General features: G+C 48.4%; 1 protein-coding gene across 2 annotated transcripts in view; it reads right to left on the minus strand.

Moving 5' to 3' along the window:
* The window catches only part of BTBD11 (BTB domain containing 11), a 331,679-nt gene extending 306,112 nt beyond the window's left edge, over positions 1–25,567 (minus strand). Inside the window, exon 1 of one of the 2 annotated variants that reach the window (XM_040234782.1) lies at positions 23,912–25,567. In XM_040234782.1, coding sequence (XP_040090716.1) covers positions 23,912–25,055 — 1,144 coding nt within the window. In that variant the 5' untranslated portion in view covers positions 25,056–25,567. The remainder of the gene's footprint in view (positions 1–23,911) is intronic. The other variant, XM_040234783.1, reaches the window with a different exon arrangement.
* Positions 25,568–27,258: the final 1,691 nt, after the last annotated feature.

Consider the following 27,258-nt stretch of genomic DNA (forward strand, 5'->3'; position numbering starts at 1 on the left):
TTCAAAAGCAGAGACATTACTTTGCTGACTAAGGTCCGTCTAGTCAAGGCTATGGTTTTTCCTGTGGTCATGTATGGATGTGAGAGTTGGACTGTGAAGAAGGCTGAGCACCGAAGAATTGATGCTTTTGAACTGTGGTGTTGGAGAAGACTCTTGAGAGTCCTTTGGACTGCAAGGAGATCCAACCAGTCCATTCTGAAGGAGATCAGCCCTGGGATTTCTTTGGAGGGAATGATGCTAAAGCTGAAACTCCAGTACTTTGGCCACCTCATGCGAAGAGCTGACTCATTGGAAAAGACTCTGATGCTGGGAGGGACTGGGGGCAGGAGGAGAAGGGGACAACTGAGGATGAGATGGCTGGATGGCATCACTGACTCGATGGACGTGAGTCTGGGAGATGGTGATGGACAGGGAGGCCTGGTGTGCTGCGATTCACTCACAAAGAGTCGGACACAACTGAGCGACTGAACTGAACTGAAAACTACTTACATGACAGTCTAAAAAATTTTAGCTATTAAAACTCAGAAGTTACAGCAGCAATTTGATTTCTGACAATTCTGCTGAGCGGATGTAGGTACATGTACATGCACATACACACGTGTGCGTGTACATGTGTGCATGCACACACAGAGAGTGGCTGCCTGTTTCCCTGGTCTCTGTTGCAGTAACAGCTATTGATACTTTCCCTTGCTTCATCCAAATGCAAACAAACAAACTTTCCTTGATATATGATGTACAATCAATAAACTCTTACTACTCTTTTTATAGAAAACTCATTTTACTCTGAGGCAAACATGATGAGTGATTAAGATTCATAACAGAGACACTGAATGGAATGTATAAAGATTTCTGGCTGTGATAGTCCTTGCAATGGAAAGCTTTGGAAGACCTGGCTGGGCTCATGTCTCCCACTGGTCATGCCCATTTTTCCAGGTACCCACTGCAATACTGGACAGCCCCTTTGGTGTGGTGACAGAATGGATTTTACAGCTAAACTGAGGCACTCTGGGCTTGCGAGCTTCTATGCTTGTGTTTTCCTTCAGAAAGAGTGAGCTGAAGCTGAGCTTGAGCTTCCTCTAGAAAGACCCACTATGGGGGAGGCTCAAGTAGCCCATGATGAAAGCTTCTTCCTCTGGGGCCAGTGGGAAGCTGGCGAAGGGGCTGCCTGCAGAGCCCACAGAAGCTCTGATGATCCACAAGTCACCTCCTCCCACGGTCCCTTCTCTTCTTTCTGAGTGGATGATCCATGGACTTCCTGACCTCCAAGTAGCAGCATCTGAAGTACAAATCAAAATGGTCTGGGGGTCCCTCCTACAGCTATAAATGGAAAGGCGGGGACCAGGGTTGGACTCAAGGTTCCACTGAGTTGTGAGAGGATGCAGTGGGGAGACAAAAAAATTCCATACATCCAAAGGTTGGGGGATCCAAAGACTGGGGTAACCTCTACATCCAGATGAGTCCTCAGATGGGGCCCCTGTATGCTCTCCACACACTCCTGTGGTATAGTCAATCCAAGTGCTCCGAATATTTGAGCACCAAGAATGCCCATGGAGTGGTACTGGGAAGCACAGAAGCAGTCTGCACTAGGAGTCAGATGCTCAGTGCTGCCACTTGGTGACCTTGGACAAGACCCTTCACTTCTCCCATCCGCAGCTGCCCCATATACAACAGTAGGGTATGAACACCTACCCACCTTACTACACAGGGCTGTCATGAATGTTAACAAAAATAGTTGATGGGGCTTTGCAAACTGTGCAAGCCTAAAGAACTGGGATACTGAAAAGGCAGTGGAGGATTCAAAAGAGTGCAGCCAGTGCAGCCTGAGAAAGAGTAAAACATTCCTTCCTGTTGCCCCATGGGACCCCTCCTCAGTTCCACTCAGGTGAGTTTGTTCCCTTGGGAAAGGGGAAGAAGAGGCAGGCCTCGGCCACTCAATAGGAACATTAGGTGAAATCTGCTCAGAGGAAGTATTTGAATCGATAGGTGTCATGCTGTGCTTTCTAATCACAAAACTGGACCAGACATTGGCAGTGGTGTATGCTTTTCCTCTTACACCAGAGCCTGACACCTAGTAGATACTGAATTACTGCCCAAAAGAAAGACTAAAGGGAAAAAGGAGAGAGATCCCCCTACCAAAAAGAAGAAAAAACAACCCACAAAAAACAAGTCATAAGGGAGAGCATTAGACAAAGGTTGCAACATCTTTACAACGCCACACTGCCCATCTGATTAAATTAATTGATTGTTCACCTAATGGCTGATTCCCCCACATCCCCTACCCTCCGAATTAACCAGACACAGTCTAGACACTGTCTTGGTGTCATCAGAATATTTAAGGAATTTTCAGTGGGTCACATGGCCTCCTTGTTATAGGCAGCCAACTCGGTTAAGGGGCAAGCCTGTAGATAACACACCACATGGGAATCCCACCTCCTGTACCCACCCTGCATGGCCTGGAGTGAGTCCGTGAACTTTTCTGAGTTGGTGTCTCTGGATTTGCAGTGGAACTAACAACACTGACCTCATCAGTGGGGCTGGAGGGATTAATGAGAGAATACTAGGAAATTGCTCGGCATAGATCCTGGCACCTGAACACCTCCATAAAGGGGACCCAGGGGTTAGTCACAACTAAGGAAAGAAAACAAAGCCAAGTTTCTTCTTTTTTCTGGGCCAGCACAGCGTCATGGAGAGACACCAATCTGGGGGTTCAGGGAGCTGAGGCAACCCCCTGCCACCACGTGAAGTCAGAACTTTCTACCTCTAAATCTCGGGACCTTGTCTCATCCACTAAGCTTGCTCATCTGCCAGCGGCTCTGTGGCTCCACACACATCTATTCACCCCCTTGGTTCTCAGGCTCAGGTATCTGGTTTGCAAAACCTGCCTGATCCCCAGGCTGAACTGCCCCAGGAGAGCTGGGCAGGCTCCTTCCAGCTCAAAGATCCAAGAGTCTCTGCAGACACGGCTTTCAACTCTGAATTAGAGCAAGGTGCCATCTCACAGGAATATATTGGGTATAAAGGAATAATGAACAATCATTCCCTTTCCATTCTTCAAAGAGAAGCAAGCTTTGAAAAGGAGAGATTCTCTGAGCAGAGAATTCAGAAACAGAGGAGGACGCCCAGCCAGTTAGCCAATGATTAGCACCAGGCTCCTGGCTTGCATGTTAGTGCAGTTCCATGGATCTGTGGTTCATCTTACAGACCACAAATACTGATTAGGTGCCCACTATGTGCTGGGTGATGGTGGTGAACGATCACACAAATGCACTTGTTTGCATGGAGCTTACATTCTATGACCTCCTTCATCCACTGAACAAATATACTTAAGAGCCTACAATGTGCCAAATGCAGTACCAGAGACACAAAGCTGAAGAAGATAGAGTCTGATCTATAAGGATTAATAGGTGAGGAAATTATTCCGTATTACCTGGGACTTTCCTGGTGGGCCAGTGGCTAAGACTCTGTACTCCCAATGTAGGGGGCCTGATTCCACCCCTGGTCAGGGAACTAAATCCCACATGTCGCAACTAAGACCTGCTGCAGCCAGACAAATATATATATAAAAAGCCTGATGAGTGCTATAATAATAGAGGTTTCAGATGACTAGAGAATGATAATACCAACAATAACAGCTGACATGCATCGAGCACCCACTGTCCCAAACTAAGTGCATATAAATGTCATGTCGTTTTATTTTATCCCCCAAATATTCCTATGAGGTGGGCACTCTTATGGGGGAAAAAACTGAGCAAGAAGACCTTGCTCAGTTGGCACACCCAGGAGGGGATGGCACTGGGATGGGCCTAGACTTCTGGTCTCCATGGTTACATGACATGACATACCATGTTGCATGCATGCTCAGCCAGTTGTGTATGACTCTTTGCAACCCCATGGACTGTAACTCATCAGGCTCCTCTGTCCATGGGATTTTCCAGGCAAGAATACTGGAGTGGGTTTCCATTCCCTACTCCAGGGGATCTTCCTGACCCCAGATATCGAAACCACTTCTCTGGCGTCTCCTGCATTGGCAGGCAGATTGTTTGCCACTGAACCACTCGGGAAGCCCATACCATGTTGACTGCCCTCCATAGCATCAGCTAGATTAGATTTTTGGTGAGTAAATAACTTAACAACCCCTAAGTCACAATATCCCAAAGTCACTGTCTTCTACATCAGGATTTAGGAATTCAGGACTGATTCTTTCTATTTATGTAAAATTGATTTAGCCACAAAACTCCTTAGGAAAAAAGCATATTTCTTTAATACAGAGGCAAGCCAGTTTGAACCTCAGACCTCTGAAAACCACGGGTGAATGTGCCGACTTCGACAAATGAAAGCAAGCACTTTGGCATGGAATGCTGGCAAGTGTCTGGCTGGACAGGATTATTTTAGGTTCAGAGGTAGCTTTGTTAGCAGAGTTCTACCTCTGCTCCCTTGTATCAGAAATGCCACCTGGGAGGTGAGGATGAGGCAGTGGGGGAGGACAAAAAAAGAGCCTTTGCATCAGGCAGTGAGCAGAATTGCAAATGAGGAGGCTATAGAAAGAAAAGTCATGTCTAACACTGAAGTATCTGGCTATTGGACCCTGCATTCTACCAGCTCTGCGTCTTTCCAGTATTTGTTCCCCTCATTCCCCTTTTCTCTTTCCTGATTCTCTTGGGTCCTGGATCTCTACAGGGTTCCAAGCGCAGCACTTGACTTTCTCCCCGCTCCCCACTCCACCTGGCTCAGTGCTTCTCTGAGCCTCAGCAGGACACACTCTCCTGACTTGTCTCCATGCCCAAAGTCAAAACACATTGTGTGATCCCTGCTCTCTGGGTAGCTTGAGCCTCCTGGGATGTCAGAGCAGAAGGGATTTGCTAATCCTTCAGGCCAGTGCTTTTCAAACTTGCCCTAGCAACAGACTCCCTTTTTCAAATGCATTTTATGCAAAAGTCCAATATAAAAACAGATGAATGTGTAGCAACTCTGAGGAAGTGTACAGGTAGGGGATGGGAAGCCTCCCCATGTGACCCCTACAGGGTCTATAAGGCCCTCTATAGGACTCTAAGACTGAAAAAAAAAAGGTCAAGATTCATAAGAACCCAGACTAAAGTCAGTGATTTGGCCTAATTCCCTCAGGTTGGATCCCTGGGTGAGGAAGACCCTCTGGAGTAGGAAATGGCAACCTGCTCCAGTAGTTTTGTCTGGAAAATTCCATGGACAGAGGAGCCTGGTGTGCTACAGTCTGCTGCTGCTACTGCTAAGTCACTTCAGTTATGTCCAACTCTGTGCAACCCCATAGACGGCAGCCCACCCAGCTCCCCCGACCCTGGGATTTTCCAGGCAAGAACACTGGAATGGGTTGCCATTTCCTTCTCCTGCTACAATCTGTTGCTGCTGCTAAGTTGCTTCAGTCGTGTCCGACTCTGTGAGACCCCATAGACAGCAGCCCACCAGGCTCCCCCGTCCCTGGGATTCTCCAGGCAAGAACACTGGAGTGGGTTGCCATTTCCTTCTCCAATGCATGAAAGTGAAAAGTGAAAGTGAAGTTGCTCAGTCGCGTCTGACTCTTAGCGACCCCATGGACTGCAGCCCATCAGGCTCCTCCGTCCATGGGATTTTCCAGGCAAGAGTGTTACAAACTAGGGGATCGCAAAGAGTTGGACACGACTGAGCATGCACGCACACACAGGCACACACAACCTCTGTTTATAGATGACATACTGAGGCCATTTTGCCTTCATCCTCTTGAGAAAACATCCCAAACGTCCTTCTGGTTCACTATGGTTAGTGCGGTTCCCATTAAGCACATTGATGCTGCTTGTTCACTGGGCCAAGAACCAGTGCCCAGGGGTACCAGGTAGAAATATCCCCACAGCCCAGGATACAATGGTGGGAACCACCTCTCGTGACACAGCTGATCACTTTCTCCTCCTAGATATTTTCTTCTGTTGACTTTCAGCATATTTCTAGCTCTCCTTCTTACTGGCTGCTCTTTCTCCATCTCCTTTGCTGGTCTTCCTCTTCTGCTCAGACCAAGGAAAGGCTCAGTCCTTGGTGCTCTGGTCTCTTCTACATTCTCTCCTTAGGTGACCTGGTCCTGTCCCATGGCTTTAAAAACTACTCACATCCTCCCAACTCCCAAGTTTGTATCTCCAAACCTTCCTCTCTCCTGAACACTAGCCATGACTGTCCAACTAACACCTGACATCTCCAACTGGATGTCTGAAAGGCATCTCAAACTTAGCAGAGCCCCATCGGGATTCCTGATCTTTCCACTGTCTCAAACCTGCTCTTTCCAAATCTTCCCCTCCTAGTATATGGCAACTCCATCCTTCCTGTTATTCAGACTAAACCCTGGAGGCACCCTCCCCCACCCTCAATTTATCCACCCCACCCACACATCCTTTGTTTTCTGTGGCTGTTTATGTTTGTAGGTAGTTCATTTGTACTGTTTTTCAGATTTCACATATAAGTGATGTCATATGATACTTGTCTTTCTCTATTTGACTTGCTTCACTTAGTATGATAGTCTCTAGGCCCATCCATGTTGCTGAAAATGGCATTATTTCATTCTTTTGAATCAGCAACATCCCACTGTATGTGTACACCACATCTTAACCCATTCATCTGTTGATGGAGACTTAGGATGTTTCCATGTCTTGGCTACTATAAGTACTGCCATCTGAACATTGGGGTGCATGTATCTTTTTGAATTTGCGTTTTCATCTCTTCTGAATATATACCCAGGGTGGGACTGCTGGATCATACAGTAACTGTTTCTAAAGGAACTTCCACACTGTTTTCCACAGTGGCTGCACCAACTTACATTCCCACCAACAGCGTAGGAAGGTTCTCCTTTCTCCACGGCCTCCCTGGCGGCACCCTTGTTATTCTTTCGTTCTCCCACACCCTGTACCAACGCGGCCATGACATCTTGCTGACCCCTCCTTTCCATCATGGCCCAAATCCAAGCACCTCCACTGCCGCCACCCTGGCCCAGGCCACCACCATCTCCCGCCTGCATTACTGTAAGAGCCTCTACACACTAGTCTCCCTGCCTTTCCTCGTGCTCCTCTAGCATCCATTCTCAACCAACAGCCAACATGTTTCTTTTTAAACCTTCAGTCAGATCTTCAAATCCTGACTCAACATCCTACAGCGAACTTTTCAGTTCACTGGAAACTTTCCAGTTCACTAAAAACAAAAGCCAAAGTCTATGGTAGCCCATGAGGGCCTGCTTAGCCTGGCTCCTCAGGACTCTCTGCTTCTCTATCTTATCCCTGGCTCACCCACTTCTCTCCCAGTGGCTTCTTTGCTCTTCCTGCCTCAGGGCCTTTGCACTGGCTGCTCCCTCCGCCTGGAACACTCTCCTCACCTCCTTCACCGTTCTCTGCACCAGCACCACACGGTCAGAGACAACCCTGACCGCACTATTTATAATTACGACTCACCATCCCCAGCCCTCCAGATCCCCCTTGCTCTGATTTATTTTTTCCATGCTGCTGCTGCTGCTGCTAAGTCACTTCAGGCATGTCCAACTCTGTGTGACCCCATAGACGACAGCCCACCAGGTTCCCCCATCCCTGGGATTCTCCAGGCAAGACCACTGGAGTGGGCAGGTATCAATTTCTAACATGTTTACGTTCAGTTCAGTTCAGTCGCTCAGTCGTGTCTGACTCTTTGCGACCCCATGAATCGCAGCACGCCAGGCCTCCCGGTCCATCACCAACTCCCGGAGTTCACTCAGACACACGTCCATCGAGTCAGTGATGCCATCCAGCCATCTCATCCTCTGTCGTCCCCTTCTCCTCCTGCCCCCAATCCCTCCCAGCATCAGAGTCTTTTCCAATGAGTCAACTCTTCACATGAGGTGGCCCAAGTACTAGAGTTTCAGCTTCAGCATCATTCCCTCCTAAGAAATCCCAGGGCTGATCTCCTTCAGAATGGACTGGCTGGATCTCCTTGCAGTCCTAGAAGTATGTTTACTGTTTAGGATCTTATGTTTCTTATGTTTATTGTTTAGGGTCTCCTTCCACTAGAATGCAATTCTATGAAGGCAAGAATTTTTGTCTGAACACTGATGTATGTTATGTGCCCAGAACCATGCCTCCTCCATAATAGGCTCTCAATAAACATTTATTAAATGAATGAAAAAAAATGATTACTTTGAAGCTTATAGATCACTTTCACATCTGATGATTCCTTTGAGCCTCAAAACTCTGCTTTTTTTTTTTTCAGATAAGAAAACAAGTTCAGAGAGGTTAAATAACTTGTCTGAGATCACACAGCTTGTTTCACAGTGGACCTCATACTCTCTTCTGTCCTTAAACCCTCAGATGCCTCTGATTTAACCACACTGGCAACAGTCCCTCCAAGGCCCAGGCCCCACCCAGCTCTCTCCTGTCTCCCAAGACTCATACCCTGCCATGCTAGGGACCACGTTTACAGGTTTAGGGATTATTTTTCCCCCTGAGGAACATTTTGTACACTTTCCCTCAAATGAACTCATATCTGATTTCTAGGGACCATCTGACATAGACATCAGCTTCCAAGGCCAGCTTCTAACCCCAAGACCCTCCTCCCAAATACAAGAGGGACACTGATACATTTGCCACTCCCAACCTTCTGTGACACATGTATCATCATACCTGGACACTCTGTAAGGAATGAGAGGAGGTGTAGACAGCAAGGAGGGGAGAGAAACACTGCAAACCAAGAAGAGGCCCTCCTAGTCCTTTCTTAACAACCACAGGCTGAAATGCGAGGTCACTAAGTACCACTTAAAAACCGCTTCTACTCTCCTGCTGAGAAATTTCTTTTCGGCCTGAGCCACAGGAACAGCTACAGCAGCTCATTTATTTCTGCCTCATCCATCACACTCTGAATTGTATATCTGTTCATGATGACTCCTTTTTTTTTTTTTTTTGCATAGACTACTGGGAAGCTCGAGGCAGTAAACTGTGGTTCTCAGGTCTCTGGATTCTAGTACCTACACGAGTGGCCCCCTGGTTCCCTGGTTCTCCTACTCACACATGGTAAACTGTAGCATTTCTTGGCTTCCATAACCAGTGTAAGCCAAATCCTATAACAAATCTCCTCATATATGTGTGTGTGCACGTGTGTGTGTGTGTGTGTGCTCAGTCGTCTCCAACTCTGTGTGACCCCATGGACTGTAGCCTGCCAGGCTCCCCTGTCCATGTAATTTTCCAGTCAAGGATTGGAGTGGGTTGCAATTTCCTACTCCAGGGGATCTTCCCTACCCCAGGATCTCTCGCCTTACGTCTCCTGCATTAGCAGGTGGATTCTTTACCACTGCACCACCTGGGAAGCCCATACATATGTATATACTCTTCTGGTTCTGTTTCTCTGAACAGCTCTAATACTGGAGTAAACAATGAATGTTAACTTTTACCATTACTTAGCCCCATGGACAGAGGAGCCTGGTGGGCTGCAGTCCATGGGGTTGCTAAGAGTTGGGCACGACTGAGCGACTTCCCTTTCACTTTCACTTTCATGCATTGGAGAAGGAAATGGCAACCCACTCCAGTATTCTTGCCTGGAGAATCCCAGGGACAGAGGAGCCTAGTGGGCTGCTGTCTATGGGGTCGCACAGAGTCGGACACGACTGAAGCGACTTAGCAGCAGCAGCAGCAGCAGCAGCAGTGCTAGTAATGGTTTTCCAAAGTGCTGCCTCTTTTGACACTTGCAACCTTCTATGAATACCAGAACCTGGTAGCATCATGATTTCCTATTCTTACACAAGGAAACCGAGGCTCAGAGGGGTCACAGACTGTCGAAGGTCACACAGCATGGGCACACCCTGCAAGGCCTGAACCGAGGTCTTACCACTCACTGGAAGGCTCATCACCCCTCCTGCACCCCACTCTCCCCTGCCTATGCTCCCAGCAGCCCCTAGCTGTTCCACATGATACAGCCATCAGAGGCCATGAGATCACCAGCTTGCTCGTGGTCTGTTCCTTAGTCCACAGTCCATGCTGGGAGGCAACCAAATGGGGCAGCAACCAAATCAGCAACAGGAGTGGAAGCAGGTGGGGAGGGTGTGGAGGAAGTCAGGACACAAAGAGAGGTGGGGAGCCTCACACTGGCCCCTGGAACTGAGCCTTTGCTCCTTCGCCTGCCCCAACCTGCCCCAGTGATCTGAATATGAAGCAATGACAGACTCATCAACTGGCCCCCAAAATGGCAGCTGCAGGATGGAGAGACCAGGGTGGCAGGGGTTGGTGAGAAGGCTTCAAAAGACAGAGGAACAAGATACAGAATTCAGAGATGCCAACATGTGGAGGGGATGCCTGACTCTTTGCCCCCACCCTCCCTGATGGCAAACTCCAGCACAGAGAATTTCACATCTTAACCCCAACCCCACACCAGGCTCCAAATGTCTGGTGGCCCTGTGCTGGCCACAACCACTCCTGGAAGCAAGAGGGAGGGGCAGCTGCATTCATCTCACATCTGAGGAGGAGGCTTTGTCCTTGGGTCACATGAACCTCTCTTAAGTATTCCACTGGCCAAAAAGTTTGTTTGGTTTTTCACTAAGCTGAGATGGCAAAACCCAAACAAACTTTTTGGCTAATCCAATAGTTCCTGCCATGGGTGCAGTTTTACTTCTGGGTGATTTTTTTGTGAATAAACTAAACTTGACTCAGGCCTTCAAGCTGCATGAGGGCAGGAACCATGTGAAGTTTTGCTCACAAGCATGAACCCAGGCCCTGATCCTCAAAGTCAGCCAAGAAAAGGCTGAAGGGCCTGAGGGAGGAAGCCGAGAGAGGGGAAAACCATGTATTCATGTATGCTCCCCAGTATTTGACATTTTAGAGATATTCAGAGAGATAGGAGGTGATCTGTGTGTGCGTGCTTCTGACATGCATCCTGACCCCATGGCTGGCACTGTGAGCTGGATTAGGAAGCAACAATGATATACACTACCCCAAACCCCCACTGAACCCAAGCAACCTTAGCCTCCTTTAGGTTCCACTTACCCTGCAGAGCTGCGTCTCTGATTTGCTCTCAGATGTTCATGCACTGGGGAACCATTTGCTTGATCTTGCCTTCTGCACACCTGAACTGCACAGTCATTGCTTCTCTTGGCCCAACCACAAGCTAACCGAGACCTCTGCAAGCTTCTAGACTAGCATTCCTTCTGCTGTGAGATGCACGTAGAGTAAAACCCACAATGTTACACCCAGGCTGTAAATTAACCTCCAAAACTGCTGTCTGTTGACAAGGCAGCCTCTCACCCCACTCTGCCTCCCAGGAGTGATCTGGTTTGGAGGAGACAATGCATCACAGTGGAGGAGAGATGAGCTAAGAATCCAGAAAGCTGGGTTACCGGTCCAGCTCTGCCATGGAACCTTGTGACCATGGGGAAGGCAGCATCAGTATCTCACTCTGGGCCTCAGATTCCCACCTGTAAAATGTGAGAGGTGAACCAGAAGCTCCCTTGGCATGAAGCATGGCATGGGTAGGAGGCAGGTGCAATGTGAAGTCCCTCAGGCTCAAGTTCAAATCCCTGCTCTGCCATTTCTTGTCTTAGCAACTCTGAGAAAGTTACTGAGTGCTTGGTAGCCTCAGATTCTTCCTGGGTAAGACGCAGGTGATAACAATACCTCACTGGCATTACTATGTTTACCCTTCCCTTCCTGTCTGCTCTCCAAACTGCTTTTTAAAGCACATATCTGATCACAGGTGTCTCCCTCCTTGAAAAGTGAAATTGTTAGCCACTCAGTCGTGCCTGAATCTTTGTGATGCTATGGACTGTAGCCTGCCAGGCTCCTCTGTCCATGGAGTTTTCCAGGCAATAATACTGGAGTGGATAGCCATTCCCATCTCCAGGGGATCTTCCTGACCCAGGGATTGAACCCAGATCTCCTGCATTGCAGGCGGATTCTTTACCGTCTGAGCCACCTGGGAAACCCTCTCTACCTCCTTAAAAGCTTCTAAAGGCTCTCCAGTGTCCTGGGAAAGAGACAGACTCCTTACTCTGGAAGATGCTTACTTCAACCTCTAACCAGCCCCCTCACTTGCTTCTCCCATTCCAGTCACACTGGCTGCTCTCCTCTCGCCATACTCCCTTCCGCCACGGGCCCTGTGCACACTCTGTCTGCATGCATGGAATACTCTGCTACCTTTTCAACCAAATGTGCCATGCTTCAACCTCACTCAGGCCTCACTTCCCCACTCCTGACTACATCTAGAGCCTCAGTAGCGCCTCTTGCAGTCCCCTGTATCTCTCCTCTGTACCCACTGTCCCAGTTGTAAATTTACATCCGAATGATTGCTTTGGGGCTTCAAGAACCCACGTGCCCGTGCAGGAAACACAGGAGGCGCAGGTTCAATCTCTGGTTGGGAAGATCCTCTGGAGGAGGAGATGGCAATCCGCTCCAGTATTCCTCCCTGGAAAATTTCTGGATAAATGTGCCTAGCAGGCTACAGTCCGTGCGGTCACAAAGAGTCAGACACGCTGAGCTCACACTAGAGGAAGGAAAAGGATTGTTTGATGACAAAACTAAGTCCTGCAGTCTCCATGAGGACAGAGACCATGTTGCTTAACATCTAACACAGTGCCTGTAGAAAAAAGTTTTAGTGAACATAATAAAATCCAACAATGCTGACATCTATTAAGCAATTTCTATATGCCAGTCACTCCTTAAAAGCCCTAAGAATTAGATTTTATTGTTTTTCTCATTTAACAAAAGGGAAGACTGAGTTGCAGAGGCGTTAGGTAACTTGCCCAATATCACACAGCTAGTCAGGTGTCAAATCATACAAGTCTGCTTACTGGAAAATTATTTAAAACCTTTCACTCAACAGAAGAAGCAGGGTACAGGGAACAGATCTTCAAGCAAGGAGGCTGGCACTTCTTAAGCCCTTCATCATCATCATCGTAACTGCTAACAGACAATTGATGTATTCAGTTATTGTGTGTTCAATATTATTCTGAGGATTTTACATAAATTAATCATCCTCCCAATGACCCTAAGGGGGAGTACTACCATTATCCTCACTTAACAGACGAGGAGACTGATGCTTAGAAAGATTACCTGGCTTGCCCACAGTTCCCTGGCTTACAGGTAGTAGAGTGTGTGTGTGTGTGTGTAGAGTTGCTCAGTCGTGTCCGACTCTGCAGTCGCACGTACTATAGCCCACTAAGCTTCTCTGTCCATGGAATTCTCTATGTAAGAATACTGGAGTGAGTAGCCATTCCCTTCTCCGGGGATCTTCCCGACCCTGGGACTGAACCTGGGTCTCCTGCATTGCAGGCAGAAGTAGAGAGTGGGTCCACCTAATTTCAGAGGATCCCAGAAACGATCCTCTTCTAGGAAAACCCAGCCTGTGATTCTCAGGGAGGGCAGATTCCCCACCAGGTTTCAGGTTTCTGCCCTCAGTTCTAATAAGCAGACTGAAGCTCCTTCTAGCACTGAGCCTACCCAGCTAAACAGGGTATGGACAGGGCTGTCCCCTGGAGGCCACAAAGCCACCCGCTGCACCAGGGCCTCAGCTGAGGAGGCTGCCTAGCATCACCACGAGCAGTGACTCACAGGGCGGCTGTGGAAAAGGAAGACAGCGGGGGCTAAAGAAGACCTGTGGCCACATGTTACAGAGAGGACGACCATCAGCCACGGCCACCAGGGCAAGCCCGCCTCCACTCCACACACACCCCTCCAGCTGCACCAGAATCCTGCTCTGGGATCCTCTCAGAGGCTCCTTTGAACTGGACTTCACCACTGGGCCTCAGCTGTTCAGAGAACAGGCTCTGAAGCCCAAATTCTAACTCTACCCCTCAGTAGCAACGGCATCTCGGGCCAGTCATTGAACCCATCCGAGCCTCAGTTTCCTCCCCAGTAAGATGGGGATAAGAAACACGCACTTCACAAGAACAGTGTGGTGATGAAATGAGTTCATGTGTGTGAAAGGCCTCGCACAGTACTCAGCTCAGCAACAGTTAGTTCCCCCGTGGATGAAAGGAAGCGGGTGGCAGAGCAGAGAAGACAGGCCCATAGTCCAATATTCCTGGAGCACCCACTCTTTGGGGTTCATATATTACCTGTGCCTGAGAGCTTCACACCAATTCACTGTTCATCCACATAGCATCCCACTTCCAGAACGTGATGCCGAGAACAAGTATAATCGATAGAGAGTAACAATTGTTAAATACGTACCATGTATGAGACACTGGGGAAAACACTTTGTACTCATCACATTTGTATTTTAATATTACTTTGATCATCATAAACATTTCATAAGGCAGTCCAGAGCCATACTGCCCACATTCAAATCTGACAAATGCTTACTAGTTGTGTCAGCTTAGGTAAATTCTTTAAATTTCCTGTTCCTCAATTTCCTAATCTGTAAAATGGGGATAATAATAATAGCACATATTTCATAAAGTTGTGGCTAGTATTAAAACAGTTAATACATGATGGCAGAGATGTTTAGTGCCTACCCAAAATTAATGCTCCTTTAACAGTGTAGAGTTGTGGCTAGGAGTGGCTGCCCTGATGGAAACCATAATTTCCAGTCCCTGATATCTAGTTGAGGCCATGTGACTAAACTCTGGTGTTTGGAATGTGGAAGGAATTAATATACCCACATCCAAGACTATCCTATAAAAACCTCCCCATCATCCTCACTGTTGCCCCCAATCACGGAAGTTCCTGAGAGTTGCATATTCTAGATGGCAGATCCTCTATCAGATTCCATGAAACAGAGCGTCTCCTTCCACTAGCTTCAACTGAACTCAACATGAATGAGAAAACAAGTTTGATTGTGTTCAGCTGCTGAAATGTTAGAATTTATCTGATGCAACAGCTTGCATTACCCTAACTAATAAAGAAACTGAAATTGACATTGGCAGTAGGGTACTTATGTATGTGGCATTGGCTTAGAAGTCAGAGGGTGGGTTAAGATGTTCAAGGCTGGAAAACTGGAGCCTCATGTTTTGCAGCAGTGAAATGTTTAGTTAAACTGTTGCTATGATAATTTAGAAGGCAGAACTTATGCCTACTGAGCCTGTAAGCTCTAGGGAAAAAAGATTGAAAAATAATGGTAAGAGAGTTTGCTGCTTGTTCTGGGCTAAGTTTAGCAAGATATTATGGGAAGAGAGGATCGCAGGCATGAACTAGTCAGTTTGCACATAAAATTGGGAAGGAGTAGTGGAGACATGCAGAAGACAGCTATTCCTAGATACTGAACAATAAGAACAAAGATTGAGCAGACGTCTAAGTGAAGCATCAGTTAGAACTGTACATGGAACAACAGACTGGTTCCAAATCGGGAAAGGAGTATGTCAAGGTTGTATATTGTCACCCTGCTTATTTAACTTATATGCAGAGTACATCATGAGAAACGCCGGGCTGGATGAAGCACAAGCTGGACTCGAGATTGCCAGGAGAAATATCAATAATCTCAGATATGCAGATGACACCACCCTTATGGCAGAAAGTGAAGAAGAACTGAAGAGCCTCTTGATGAGAATGAAAGAAGGGAGTGAAAAAGTTGGTTTAAAGCTCAACATTCAGAAAACTAAGATGATGGCATCCACCCATCACTTCATGACAAATAGATGGAGAAACAGTGGAAACAGTGGCATACTTTATTTTGGGGGGCTCCAAAATCACTGCAGATGGTGACTATAGCCATGATATTAAAAGATGCTTGCTCCTTGGAAGAAAAGTTATGACCAACCTAGACAGCATATTAAAAAGCAGAGACATTACTTTGCCAACAAAGGTCCATCTAGTCAAGGCTATGGTTTTTCCAGTAATCATGTATGGATGTGAGAGTTGGACTATAAAGAAAGCTGAGTGCTGAAGAATTGAGGCTTTTGAACTGTGGTGTTGGAGAAGACTCTTGAGTCTCTTGAACTGTAAGGAGATCCAACCAGTCCATCCTAAAGGAAATCAGTCCTGAATATTCATTGGAAGGACTGATGCTGAAGCTGAAACTCCAATACTTTGGCCACCTGATGTGAAGAACAGACTTATTTGAAAAGACCCTGATTCTGGGAAAGGTTGAAGGCGGGAAGAGAAGGGGACGACAGAGGATAAGATAGTTGGATGGCATCACCGACTCAATGGACGTGAGTTTGAGTAAACTCTGGTAGTTGGTGATGGACTGGGAGGCCTGGCATGGTGTGGTCCATGGGGTCGCAAAAAGTCTGACATGACTGAGTGACTGAACTGAACTGAACCTAGTGAAATAAATGTCAGATAGAGTGTATAAGTTTCCCACCTAAGCCTGATGGCCTCATTAAGTTGAGAGAGAAATAGAGGTTTGAGGTGAAGGAAGAAATAATCCAAGCTGGAGAATTAGGTCTAGGAAATAACTGGCTGTGGTAAGCTAGATGTCATAGATGAAAATCCTACTGTGCTGTTGAGGGAATTGTATTGGCAAAATCTATGAGCCTGGATTTTAAAAATCTTTTACTGTTAAAGCATTAAAACAATCCTTGTGTTATGCAAAGTTGCTTCAGTCATGTCTGACTCTTTGCAATCCCATGGACTCTATATAGCCCACCAGGCCCCTCTGTCCACAGGATTCTCTAGGCAAGAACACTGGAGCAGGTTGCTAGGCCCTCCTCCAGGGGATCTTCCCCACCCAGGGATCAAATTTGCATCTCTTATGTCTCCTGCATTGAGAGATGGGTTCTTTACCACTAATGTCACCTGGGAAGCCCAAAACAATCCTTGGGCCCCTTAAAGTTCAAGGCAAAAACTAGATTACTAGATTTAGAGCCTCAAAGAGGTCATATTCCCTAAGACCCACTTCAAGGGTGGCCAAGAAGCATCAGGAACGATATTCCTCCTACAGGGCAGAGCCACAAGTGTTAAGAACAATGAACCAGGAAATTGCTCTCAGAGAGCAGAAGCAGAGCTTAAGCAAGGAAACCTCACCCATGGTCTGCTTGGCAGATTTCATAACTACTAGGGGCCAGTGACTTCTGTGTATCTCCCACTGCTGCCTTTTCCTAATGGGTTATCGACTGATACAGCATACAGGCACAGAGGGGAAGATAATGAGTTTCTTTTGGATCCTGGGTCCCTGAACCATGAGGAGCCACATTCATCTCCATGGATAGGACAGGAATTCACCCAAAGATCCAGAACTTCAAGTTGAAAGTAGTGACTGCATAGAACATGAGCATCCTCCCTTAGGGGAAGGGAACCATGTTTTGTGTCTGAAAAGAAGGAAACACAGATATCTGGTGTGGGCCAGAGGGCCCGTGACATACCTGGCCAGTGATATACAAACGTGATGATGAAGGCTCCTTTCAGGCTTAGCCCATAACACGGTTCTTAAGATGCCCCACGCTCTCCTTCCTCTACCTACGCGCTGGATAAATGTCCAAGGAAGGCCCTAAAGGCCACAGGTTGAAGGTAAAGAAACCGCTCTCTCCATCAGTCTTGGTATTCAAATGACACCCCTCTCCCAATCAGTCTTTAGTGAGTAAGAAATGACTAGTCAGCCATTAAAAAGAATACATTTGAGTCAGTTCTAATGAGGTGATGAAACTGGAGCCTATTATACAGAGTGAAGTAAGTCAGAAAGAAAAACACCAACCAACACAGTATACTAACACATATATTTGGAATTTAGAAAGATGGTAATGATAACCCTGTATGCGAGACAGCAAAAGAGACACAGATGTATAGAACAGTCTTTTGGACTCTGTGGGAGAAGGCAAGAGTGGGATGATCTGAGAGAATAGCATTGAAACATGTATATTATCATATGTGAAAGAGATTGCCAGTCCAGGTTCAATGCATGAGATGGTGCTCAGGGCTGGTGTACTGGGATGACCCAGAGGGATGAGATGGGAAGGGAGGTGGGAGGGGGTTCAGGATGGGGAACACATGTAAACCCATGGCTGATTCATGTCAATGTATGGCAAAGACCACTACAATATTGTAAAGTAATTGGCCTTCAATTAAAATAAATAAATTTTTTAAAGAAAGAAAGAAATGACCTTCTATTGTGTTAAGCTCCTAAGATTTGGAGGTTGTCTTTTATAACAGCTAATGTAACTATAACAATTATAATATATAGCACTCTTTGAACAGTGCTTGGCATATAATAAGCACTGCACAAGTGTAGCTGTTACTATTGCAAAACCCATTTTACAAATAGGGAAACATGGGTGTGTCTGGCTCCCAAGTCAATTAGTATTTTATATTTACTTCTCAGTAAATGATAGATCCATTTTACAGGTAAGTTTGGTGTCTGGCTCAAGGTCACAAATAACAACAGATCCAGAATTAGAGGCCTTTCTTACCTATTCAAAGGCCATTAGCCACTCCACCCCTTAACCCAGATCTTCAGGTTGGTCCCCTATTGTTCTATTTTGTTATTTTTATGGTGCATTTCAGGAAACACTCTACTTACAAATACTCCAGCACTGAACTGGTAAATCTGAATAGAAAACCAAGCAACCCTCCACTGACCCAAATTTCAAGTTTTAATTTACATTTAGTTAGTTAATTAAAAACGTGCTCTGTGAGCATAGACACTGACACGGCTGGCTGCTGAAATGGCTTTTGCAGTTCTTCACAAAAAGATGGGTTTCTTATGGTTTCGTCCAGCACAGCAACCCTGTGCTATGGAATAACTCAACCAGCTTGGGGGATCTGAGGGAAGATGGGTGGGAGGGGTGGATCTGGGGGATGATGGGTGGGCCAGGAAAACAGCTGAGTAGGCATTTGATCTATGGAGCCACAGAAAAGTAAAAGACCTGCACACCAACTTAGCCACCAGACCAGGGCTGGTGAGGCAGGGCTCATGTCAATTAATGTTTGTAGAGTGATTGGGGGTCCCAGAAGTGGACGAGACTATTCAAAATCCCCTGATTATTATTATCACCAGTCTGAATAATCTGTTTTTTAAGGAAGCCACTATTATCGAGTGCCTACTATGTGGCAGTTGCTTTCACACATCTGATCTAATTCTTTTATCTTTTAATGTGGTAGGTTTGGGTTTTCTTCCTTTTTTATGTCTTTTTTGGTTTTGCAATCCTCACTCTGCAGATGAGAAAAACAAATTCAGCAAAATTAAGTCACCTGCTAAAGAGTGGCAGAGCTGAAATCTGAGGCTAGATCTTTCTAAGTGTAAAGCCCTTCTCCTTTTCATCACATCACACTGCCTCTTGCAATCTTCTCTTCAAATTCTTTCTGCATTTAAAACAAAATTCCATCCAAGGATGCCTATGGCTCTTTTTATGTCTTCTTTTTTACTGAAGTGTAATTTGCAATACAGTGAAACACACATATCTTAAGTTTACAATGCAATGCATTCTGATAAAGGCATATACTCTGAACCCACACGCCTATCAACAGAAGCACATTTCTATCACCCAGAAAGCTCCCTGGTGCCCCTTCACTAATGATGCTTTTTTTTTTTTTTTTTTAAGAAATACAGTCAATAAAATGAGCTACTTTCCTTTGATCAAGCAATCTATTTGTGACCTTTGCAATGAGGCTATGTGCATGATGTTAATCTCTGAGGTGGGCACACTGACTTATTTGATGCTTTGAATATCAGGAAGGAAGATTCAGTTAAAATTCTGCACCCTGTTGGTTCCATCCACATTGAACACATGGATAAGACAAAGATAACAGATACCATTATGCCTGAATTATATGACTACCATCACCATTTGGCCCCTAAAATATGTCATGCACCAGACTGTAATATTCATACAAATAGTTTCATTTAATCCTCATAATTATTACCTCTACTTTACAGCTGAGGAAACTGGGCTCAGAGTGATTAAGTATGATACATAAGAACACACAGCTAGAAAAATGTAAGCCTTGAAATTCAAATCCACGATACCTGATTTCACAGGCTTTTACGAGTGAACTCCGGGAATTGGTGATGGACAGGGAGGCCTGGTGTGCTGCAATTCATGGGGTTGCAAACAGTTGGACATGACTGAGCGACTGAACTGAACTGATGGGTAAATTTTATATCTCAAAGATGTAATGGTAATCATTCAACAAATAGTACCCAGGATTTACTGAGTGTTAGGTGCTGTGCTGAGTGATATGGAGAAAGATACAAAGATGATAAAGATACAGTCTCAACTGTTAGTGCCACAGTGCGATGGGGAGTCACTTAGAGCAAAGTCAGGGTCAAGATTCTCACAGGATGGGGAAAGGGCTGTGGAAGGCCAAGATTTGAGGAAGAAAAAAGGGTTGCATCAAGGAAGGCCTCACAGAGATTCCAGAAAGACAGTTTTTGAACCAAGTCTTCAGGGATGAGTGGGAACTGGCCAGCTCTGATGGGGTTTAAGGTAAATGACTGCACAGACAATGGTGTGGTGAAGCACTTCTGTCTGTCCTTTATTGAGCTTTAGCAAAATCAATCAAGCCAAATTTTAAACCCCTTACTGAAATGCAACCCTCACTGAGTTGTCTTATCTGTTTCCCCAGATACTCTAAACAGCTGAGAGTCAATGGAAAAAAAAAAAAACAACCCAGCTTTGAAGAGTAAAACAGTCACCACAGAGTTCACACCCTAAGCTCACGCGTGTGATTCTTGAGAGCCAGCGAGCCCTCACTGAGAGCTAATTATCTTTTATTTTCTGAGTCAAGTCCCATGTGATCCGCCTCCTGATTCTTCAGGTCATAGGTGCAGAAAATTAGGGGGACAGGTACAGAGATGGCAGTAAGAAGGGGCAACCAAGGTAGAAAGACTTGAAAAGATGATTCAAGGAATTCAGAATTCCACAGTTAGTTTCTGGATATCACTGTACAATATTATACAATAGCTTGCTCAACTCAACAGGCATCTAAGAAGCTGTGTACTAGGAGCTTAAATCCAGTTCTGCCCTGTACAGTTTGGTAGGAACAAAAGGTGTATAAATTAAGATAGAAAGATTGTCAGGCTAAGAAGGGCCTCAGTCCAACTGCGTAATTAAGGGCAGCAAGGATGGATTGAAGGCAGGGAACTCATCTGTCACTAAAGCACAAGACATTTATGTTTCCTGTGCCTCAGTTTCCTCCTCTGTATAATGGGGATAATAGCAGTACCTTTCCAAGCGAATGCTGAGGGTTAAATGGGTCAATATACAGAGTGGTATTGAATGCATGTTAGCTGTTATTAGCTTGTACCGCTACTTGCTCAGCACCTAGATTTAGTAACTGCTCAATAAATATTGACGAACAAATGAATTCAGGAATGAATAAGTGATGCTACTGAGTTAAAGGGGGAGAAAGATTATGTACGGCATGGGCTCCTTAATAAGACTTGCAGATCAGAAAGAATGTCATGCAAAATAGTTGAAGAAACAGATTTGATGTTTAATGTATGTTTCAGGTACCTAAAAAATTAATTGCTCATTTCTTACTGCTTCCTTCCATTTTTAACAAGCCCAAGGAAAAGAGGTAAAGCGATCACAATGAAATTACAGTGTATCTCATACTACAAGATGGTGAAGGGGCCCTGAGACCTATGAGTTAAGCTCTGTGGTGTGGAAATGCTGCAATGGCAGCAAACCCCAACCCACCACACACTCACCCTGCCCCAAACCAGCTCTGTGGTCTCCTCCTTCCTCAAATTATACTTACTCCAAAAAGGATAAACACAAAAACTGTCTTTAAAAGACGCTAAAGATCATAAAAGTAAAACCAACTTGAAAAAATATAGAGGCTGCTAACATAGACAGAGCTCCAAGAGGACTTGGGAGTGTATTACAGATGGAGGCCTTCATTATATAGAAGGGGAGACTGAGGCCTGGAGAAGCAAATTGAGTTTTGACCCACAGTCACAGCGTCAAGAGAATGGCCAACTCAGAGGCAAAGCAGGGTACCCAGCTTCCCAAGTGAAGTGAAAGTGCAAATGACTCAGTTCTGTCCCACTCTTTGTGATCCATGGACTGTAGTCCACTGAAGCCCGGCAGGCTCCTCTGTCCATGGAATGCTCCAGGCAAGAATATTGGAATGGGTAGCCAGCCATTCCCTTCTCCAGGGGATCTTCCCTACCCAGGGATCCAACCCGGGTCTCCTGCGCTTCAAGCAGATTCTTTACGTCTGAACCACCAGGGAAGCCAAACTGGAGTCAAAGGGGAATGCTTTTCTTCCCAAAGGAAACAGGAGTGGGAGGAGATTCCAGTCGGAACAGCAGGTAAGGGTTGGGGGGCGGGGAGGTAAGAACGCGGCTGGTGGGCTCAAGCGGGCGGGAAGAAAATTAAGTCTCTCTGTACTTTTTGTGGGGATGGGGGGGGCAGGGTTTCAAACAGAAATTATCCAGTCCAAAGCTCCTGGGTTTTACAGGTGAATCCTTATTCTCCTCCAGAAGAAACGCACACAAAGACCAATGCCTTCTCGCAGGTGTTTCCATCTCATCAGGATTTCACAGGTATGAGTGGACCTGCATGGGAAGACTTACAGGTACCCTCCCTTTAGAGGTTTCGCTCTCCGACAGGCAGCAGAGGGGGGAGGGCTTTGGCGAAGATGCGGGAGGAGTCTTGATGAGCATCGGGGAGTTGCCAACCTGGCCCCACCACTCACGATCGCGCGCGCACACACACACGCGCGCGCGCGCACACACACACTTTTTGCTTCTTCCTTCCCCTCCCCCAACGATGACCAAAGCCAGGTGAGGGGACTGACAACTGGAGATTCTGTTTCCAAAGGGCTTCTGCTGGAGCTGCTTGCTTCTGCTCACACCCAGAGAAACACGCGCGAACGCGCGCACACAGACTCTCACAAATACGCACACACTCCCATGCACACACTTGGCACCCCCAGAGGCCGGGCCGCGCCCGCTGCATCTCTGCTTAGGCCCGGGGAAAAGGACAGGCAGCAACATGAATGAAATCTGCCCAGAAAGACTGCATTTCAGCACCAACCACGCAGCCTCCAGCCAAACCGCCGAATATGTAACAAAGTTTTATTTCGCTTTTGGAGTCTCCAGTTACACTTCTACCATTTCCTGTGGAAAATTGAAGCTTTGAAGTGTCTAGCTCCGGCTTTCGCAGACAGGCCAGCTCGAGCTCTCGAAAACAAACGCCCCGGCCCCACCCCCTCCGCCACCAGAACTACAGGTTCAAACCCACCCAGCTCTGGCCTTCAAAATAGGGGGTGCGGAAAGGAATGACAGAACCTGCTGGAAACCACCTCTTAAACTGGCAGTCTCCCCGGAACTCCGCCTCACTCCCATCCTGACGGGATCTCTTAAGCCAAGTGGTGACAGCCGCAGCTCCCAGACAGCCAACGGCGGCAAGAGCTGGGAGGTCTCCATCAGGGGGGTTGTCCATTGCGCAGCGCCCACCAGCTGTGAGCTCTGGCCTCAAAAACTGCCCCAGAAAAATTGCCCGTTCCACCCTCTCACCACGTACACCTTTCCCCAACTGTTTCTAGGCCGAGTGAGCTCTCAATCTGCCTTTACAGCCACGAGGCCTCTCCTTCACCAGCTCACCGACGGCGTCTCGAGGGCGCCAGGAAGAAAGCGGAATCGGGCGGCGGAGGGAGGAAAGCGTCTCCTCCCGGGTTCCAGGGAGCCAAACTCCTTCGCCCGCGTATTTGTCATCTTTAAGGTCAAAAACAAAAAAAACAAAAACCCCACAGGGCTCTGGCAGAAATATATACTAGGCGCAAATGATCGCCCCCCAAAGTGGCGTTGTATTCTTCCTACAGCCTGCAGGAGGCAGCCGCAGCTCCACCCGGAATCGCGGGCGGAACCGCAAGCTCTCTAGCTTGGGACCGTACCAGCCGCGTAAAGTACGCGCAGCGCATCCCGAAAGCAGGAGGCACTAGGTGGGGTTTCTGGCCGTCTTCAGATCGGCGGTCCCCTCAGAGGTTTAAGATAGCAGCGGGCGGCCGGAAGGACGCGGGAGGGGACCGAAAGGCCAACTTACGAGGAGAATTGGCCGCGTTGGATGGGAGGGGGCGGCACCCGCGCGGCCACTTACCACTGGCGTTCTTCCCGCAGATGAGGTGCTGGTAGGGCTGCAGCAGCCCCCAGATCTCGGAGTCGTTGTTGACTGTGTACTCCAGCGTCTCCACGGTGAACTTGGGCGCCTCGTGGAGCGCGTGGTGGTGGTGGTGGTGGTGGTTGGCGGCGGCTGCCGGTGGGGCTGCGGCGGCGGCAGCAGCAGCGACGGTCGGCGGGGCGCAACAGCTGCTGCCCCCGCTGGCGCTGCTGGCTGCGCTGCAGGCGCCGCCGCTAGCCGCTCCCCCTCCGGGGACCTCCCGCTCCTTATCCCCCGCGGGGGCTGCTCCGGGGCCCGAGCCTTGGCCTGGGCCGGAGCTGGAGCCCGGGCCTGGGCCGCTGCAGCTCCTGGGCAGCCCGGAGGCCACGACCCGCGCGTAGATGTCCCGGAATAGGCTCTCCATGCAGGCCGTCAGGTAGATGGCTGCGTGCTCGTGGATGCGCAGCGCCACGCGGCTGTCCACCATCCAGCGGTACACGCGGCCCACAGAGAAGGTGAGGCCGCAGCGCGCCGATTTGCCGCGGCCCAGGCGGTCGCCGCCGGCACTGCTCATGTTGTAGAGGGACAGCGCGGCCAGCGCGGCCGCCGTGCAGTGCGCCGCCAGGCCCCAGGACAGCACGATCTCCATGGCACTCTGGATCTCATACTTGGTGCACTTAGCGAAGCGCAGGCTTAGGCGCTGTGCCTCCTTGGCGATGCGTACCAGCGCCCGGCTCACCAGCGTCGACAGCTTGGCCAATGCGTCCTTAGGCAGGCCGCCGGGGGCCACCGGGCCTGCCCGGGGATCCCGTGAGCGCAGGAGCAACGCCTCCAGTTCCTGGAGGGTCCAGGGGACCTCGTCGAGGTCCGGCAGCAGCCGCGAGCAGTGCTGGCCGGCACAGTCCAGCCCCTCGGAGTCTTCCACCAGGGCAGTGTTGACAGTGTCAAAGCTGTTGTGCCGGCTGTGCATGGAGTCAGTTAGAGGCGGCCAGCAGCTCCCGCCATACGGGGACGCCGGGTGCGAGTCGGAACAGCACAGGGACAAGTTGGAGGAGCGCACTGAGTCCGCCGCACCACCATAACCCGAGTCCAGCGTTAGATCCTCCAGCGTCCGCACCACCGGCTTCTTACCTCTCCTGGCCATCGCTGCGCCACTTCATGCCGCCGGGGAGCCGAGGGGAAGGAGCAGCGAGGAGCAGCGGGCGCCGGGGCGCGGGAAGAGCCGAGTCAGCGCCGCCTCGGCTCACTTTTCCACCAGCCGCTGCTACCAAGTGTGACTACTTTCGGATGCCTCCCCGAGCCGTCGCCGCTGGAATCCACAGGGCACACCAGGGAGTCATCTTCCAGAGCCCAGGCCGGATCTGGGGCGCGCTAAGGAGCGAGCCAGGCCGGGAGAGAAGCTCACGCCGGACTCGCCCTTTTCTTTCAAAATAAAATAAAAGTGTCTGATCCGCTCCCTACTGGGCCGGGCTAGGCGCAGAAGCCGCTGGACGCCGGCCTCGGTGTTCGTAGGACGGAAATTTACTCAGATGCCGCCGCGGCAGCAGCTCCGCCGGCAGCTGGCTCTTGGCTCTCGGCTCCCCGGTTCCCGGTTCCCGGGCCGGGGTTCACTCCGTGTTCGCCCGCCCGGCACTGAAGAGCAGCAGCGACCGCGGCGGCTGCAAACCCTGCCGAACCCTGCAAGCCCTGGGCAGCCAGCGGGGCGGGCGTATGTAAAGCAGGGCCGGCGGAGAGCCAATGGGCTTGGAGGATGCTAATTATCTTTAAATAAATAAATATATATTTTCCTCAGCTCCACGCAGCCCCGCCCCTCAAACACGCCCCCGACCTGGGACCGAGGCTGCAGGAAGTGGTGAGCTGGGGCCTGAGAACTAGCGGTGGGTGTGTGTTGGGGGCAGTGGGAGCTTAGAATCGCGGATGATTATTAGAAAAGCAGGATGATTATCTCTGCTGTCCCTGCCCTTCAGGCTTCGGCTTTGATACCAGACCTGGAAAAGGGTAGGTTGGGTAGGTTGGACAGGTGACCCACCCACCCACCGAGTTGTGCTCCCCCCAGCGGTTCACAATGTGTCTGCTTGGGGTCGCTTTCTGCCCTAGCGTTTCAGATTTCACTTTCCTTTTTCTTTCTCTAGTACACAAAGTATGTTTTTTCTTCCTCCCCCACCTTCGGGTCCCCAAAACAATTAATGCTGCCCTCTTTCAGACCCAGTTTGCCAGAGTGGAGATAAGAAACCAGAGAAGCAGAGGGGTAAGGAATGGACAAGGCTGGAAGGCTGTCTCTGGACACTAGCCGACAGCCACCAGGGCTCGTGAACTACATTCCTTTAGTAGCCAGGAGGACCCTGAGTCCATCCTTCAAGTGCCTGGGGCTGGACTGGAGGGAGGGCTTGCTGTGGTTTAGTCGCTAAGCCCTGTCAGACTCTTTGCGACCCCATGAACTGTAGCCCGCCAGGCTCCTCTGTTCACCGGATTTTCCAGGCAAGAATACTGGAGTGGGTTGCCATTCCCTTCTCCAGAGGATCTTCCTAACCCAAGGACAGAACCTACATCTCCTGCCTGGCAGGCAAATTCTTTACCACTGAGCCACCTGGGAAGTCTCACTTTGACATTCTGGTGGGTATAGTTCCAAACAGCTCAAGAATTTTTCTTTTTTGACTAAAGAATGATCTATATGCATGTCTTAATTGCATTTATGTCCAATAGCATTGTCCTGTTAATTGTCCCCATCCACCAGGGCAGAAACCAAATCTTATTCACCTGGGGATCACCAGTCCCACTGTCTCTGCCAGGGAGTAGGGGACTCTCCTGCTCTGGCTTCCTCTGAGTTTCTAGCTTAAAAATGCCCTTCTAGGGAAGGTAGCCCAGATCCTTCATGTTACAAAACAAAATTCAACTAAGTAAATTTTAAAGCTCTTATTGGCTTTATTCAACCGTTTGCAAATCTGGCAGTTTCACATGTAGCAGATGGAAAGGAGCTTGGCGGAGCTGTATGAAATGAAAGACTTACATAGACAGAATGGAGAGGGAACGAGGAAGTTACACCAGGAGAAAGAGATGGTTGGTTATTGCTAGACTGCTTTCCTCTCGGGGATGGCAGGGGGTCTAGAAGGTAGATTACCTAACCATTGCTGCTCAAGTGATTCCTGATTGACTAGTTTAAGATTCCATTTCTGGAAGAGCCAGGTGGAGCTTAGCATGTGCTAACTTGCTTCTGTTGTGTCTCTTTGCCATCCTATGGACGGTAGCCCAGCAGGCCCTCTGTCCATGGGATACTCTAGGCAAGAATACTGGAGTGGGTTGCTGTGCCCTCCTCCAGGGGACCTTCCCAACCCAGGGATTGAACCTGT

Source organism: Oryx dammah, unplaced genomic scaffold (assembly GCF_014754425.2).
Source record: "Oryx dammah isolate SB20612 unplaced genomic scaffold, SCBI_Odam_1.1 HiC_scaffold_29, whole genome shotgun sequence".
In the NCBI taxonomy this organism is placed as follows: domain Eukaryota; kingdom Metazoa; phylum Chordata; class Mammalia; order Artiodactyla; family Bovidae; genus Oryx; species Oryx dammah.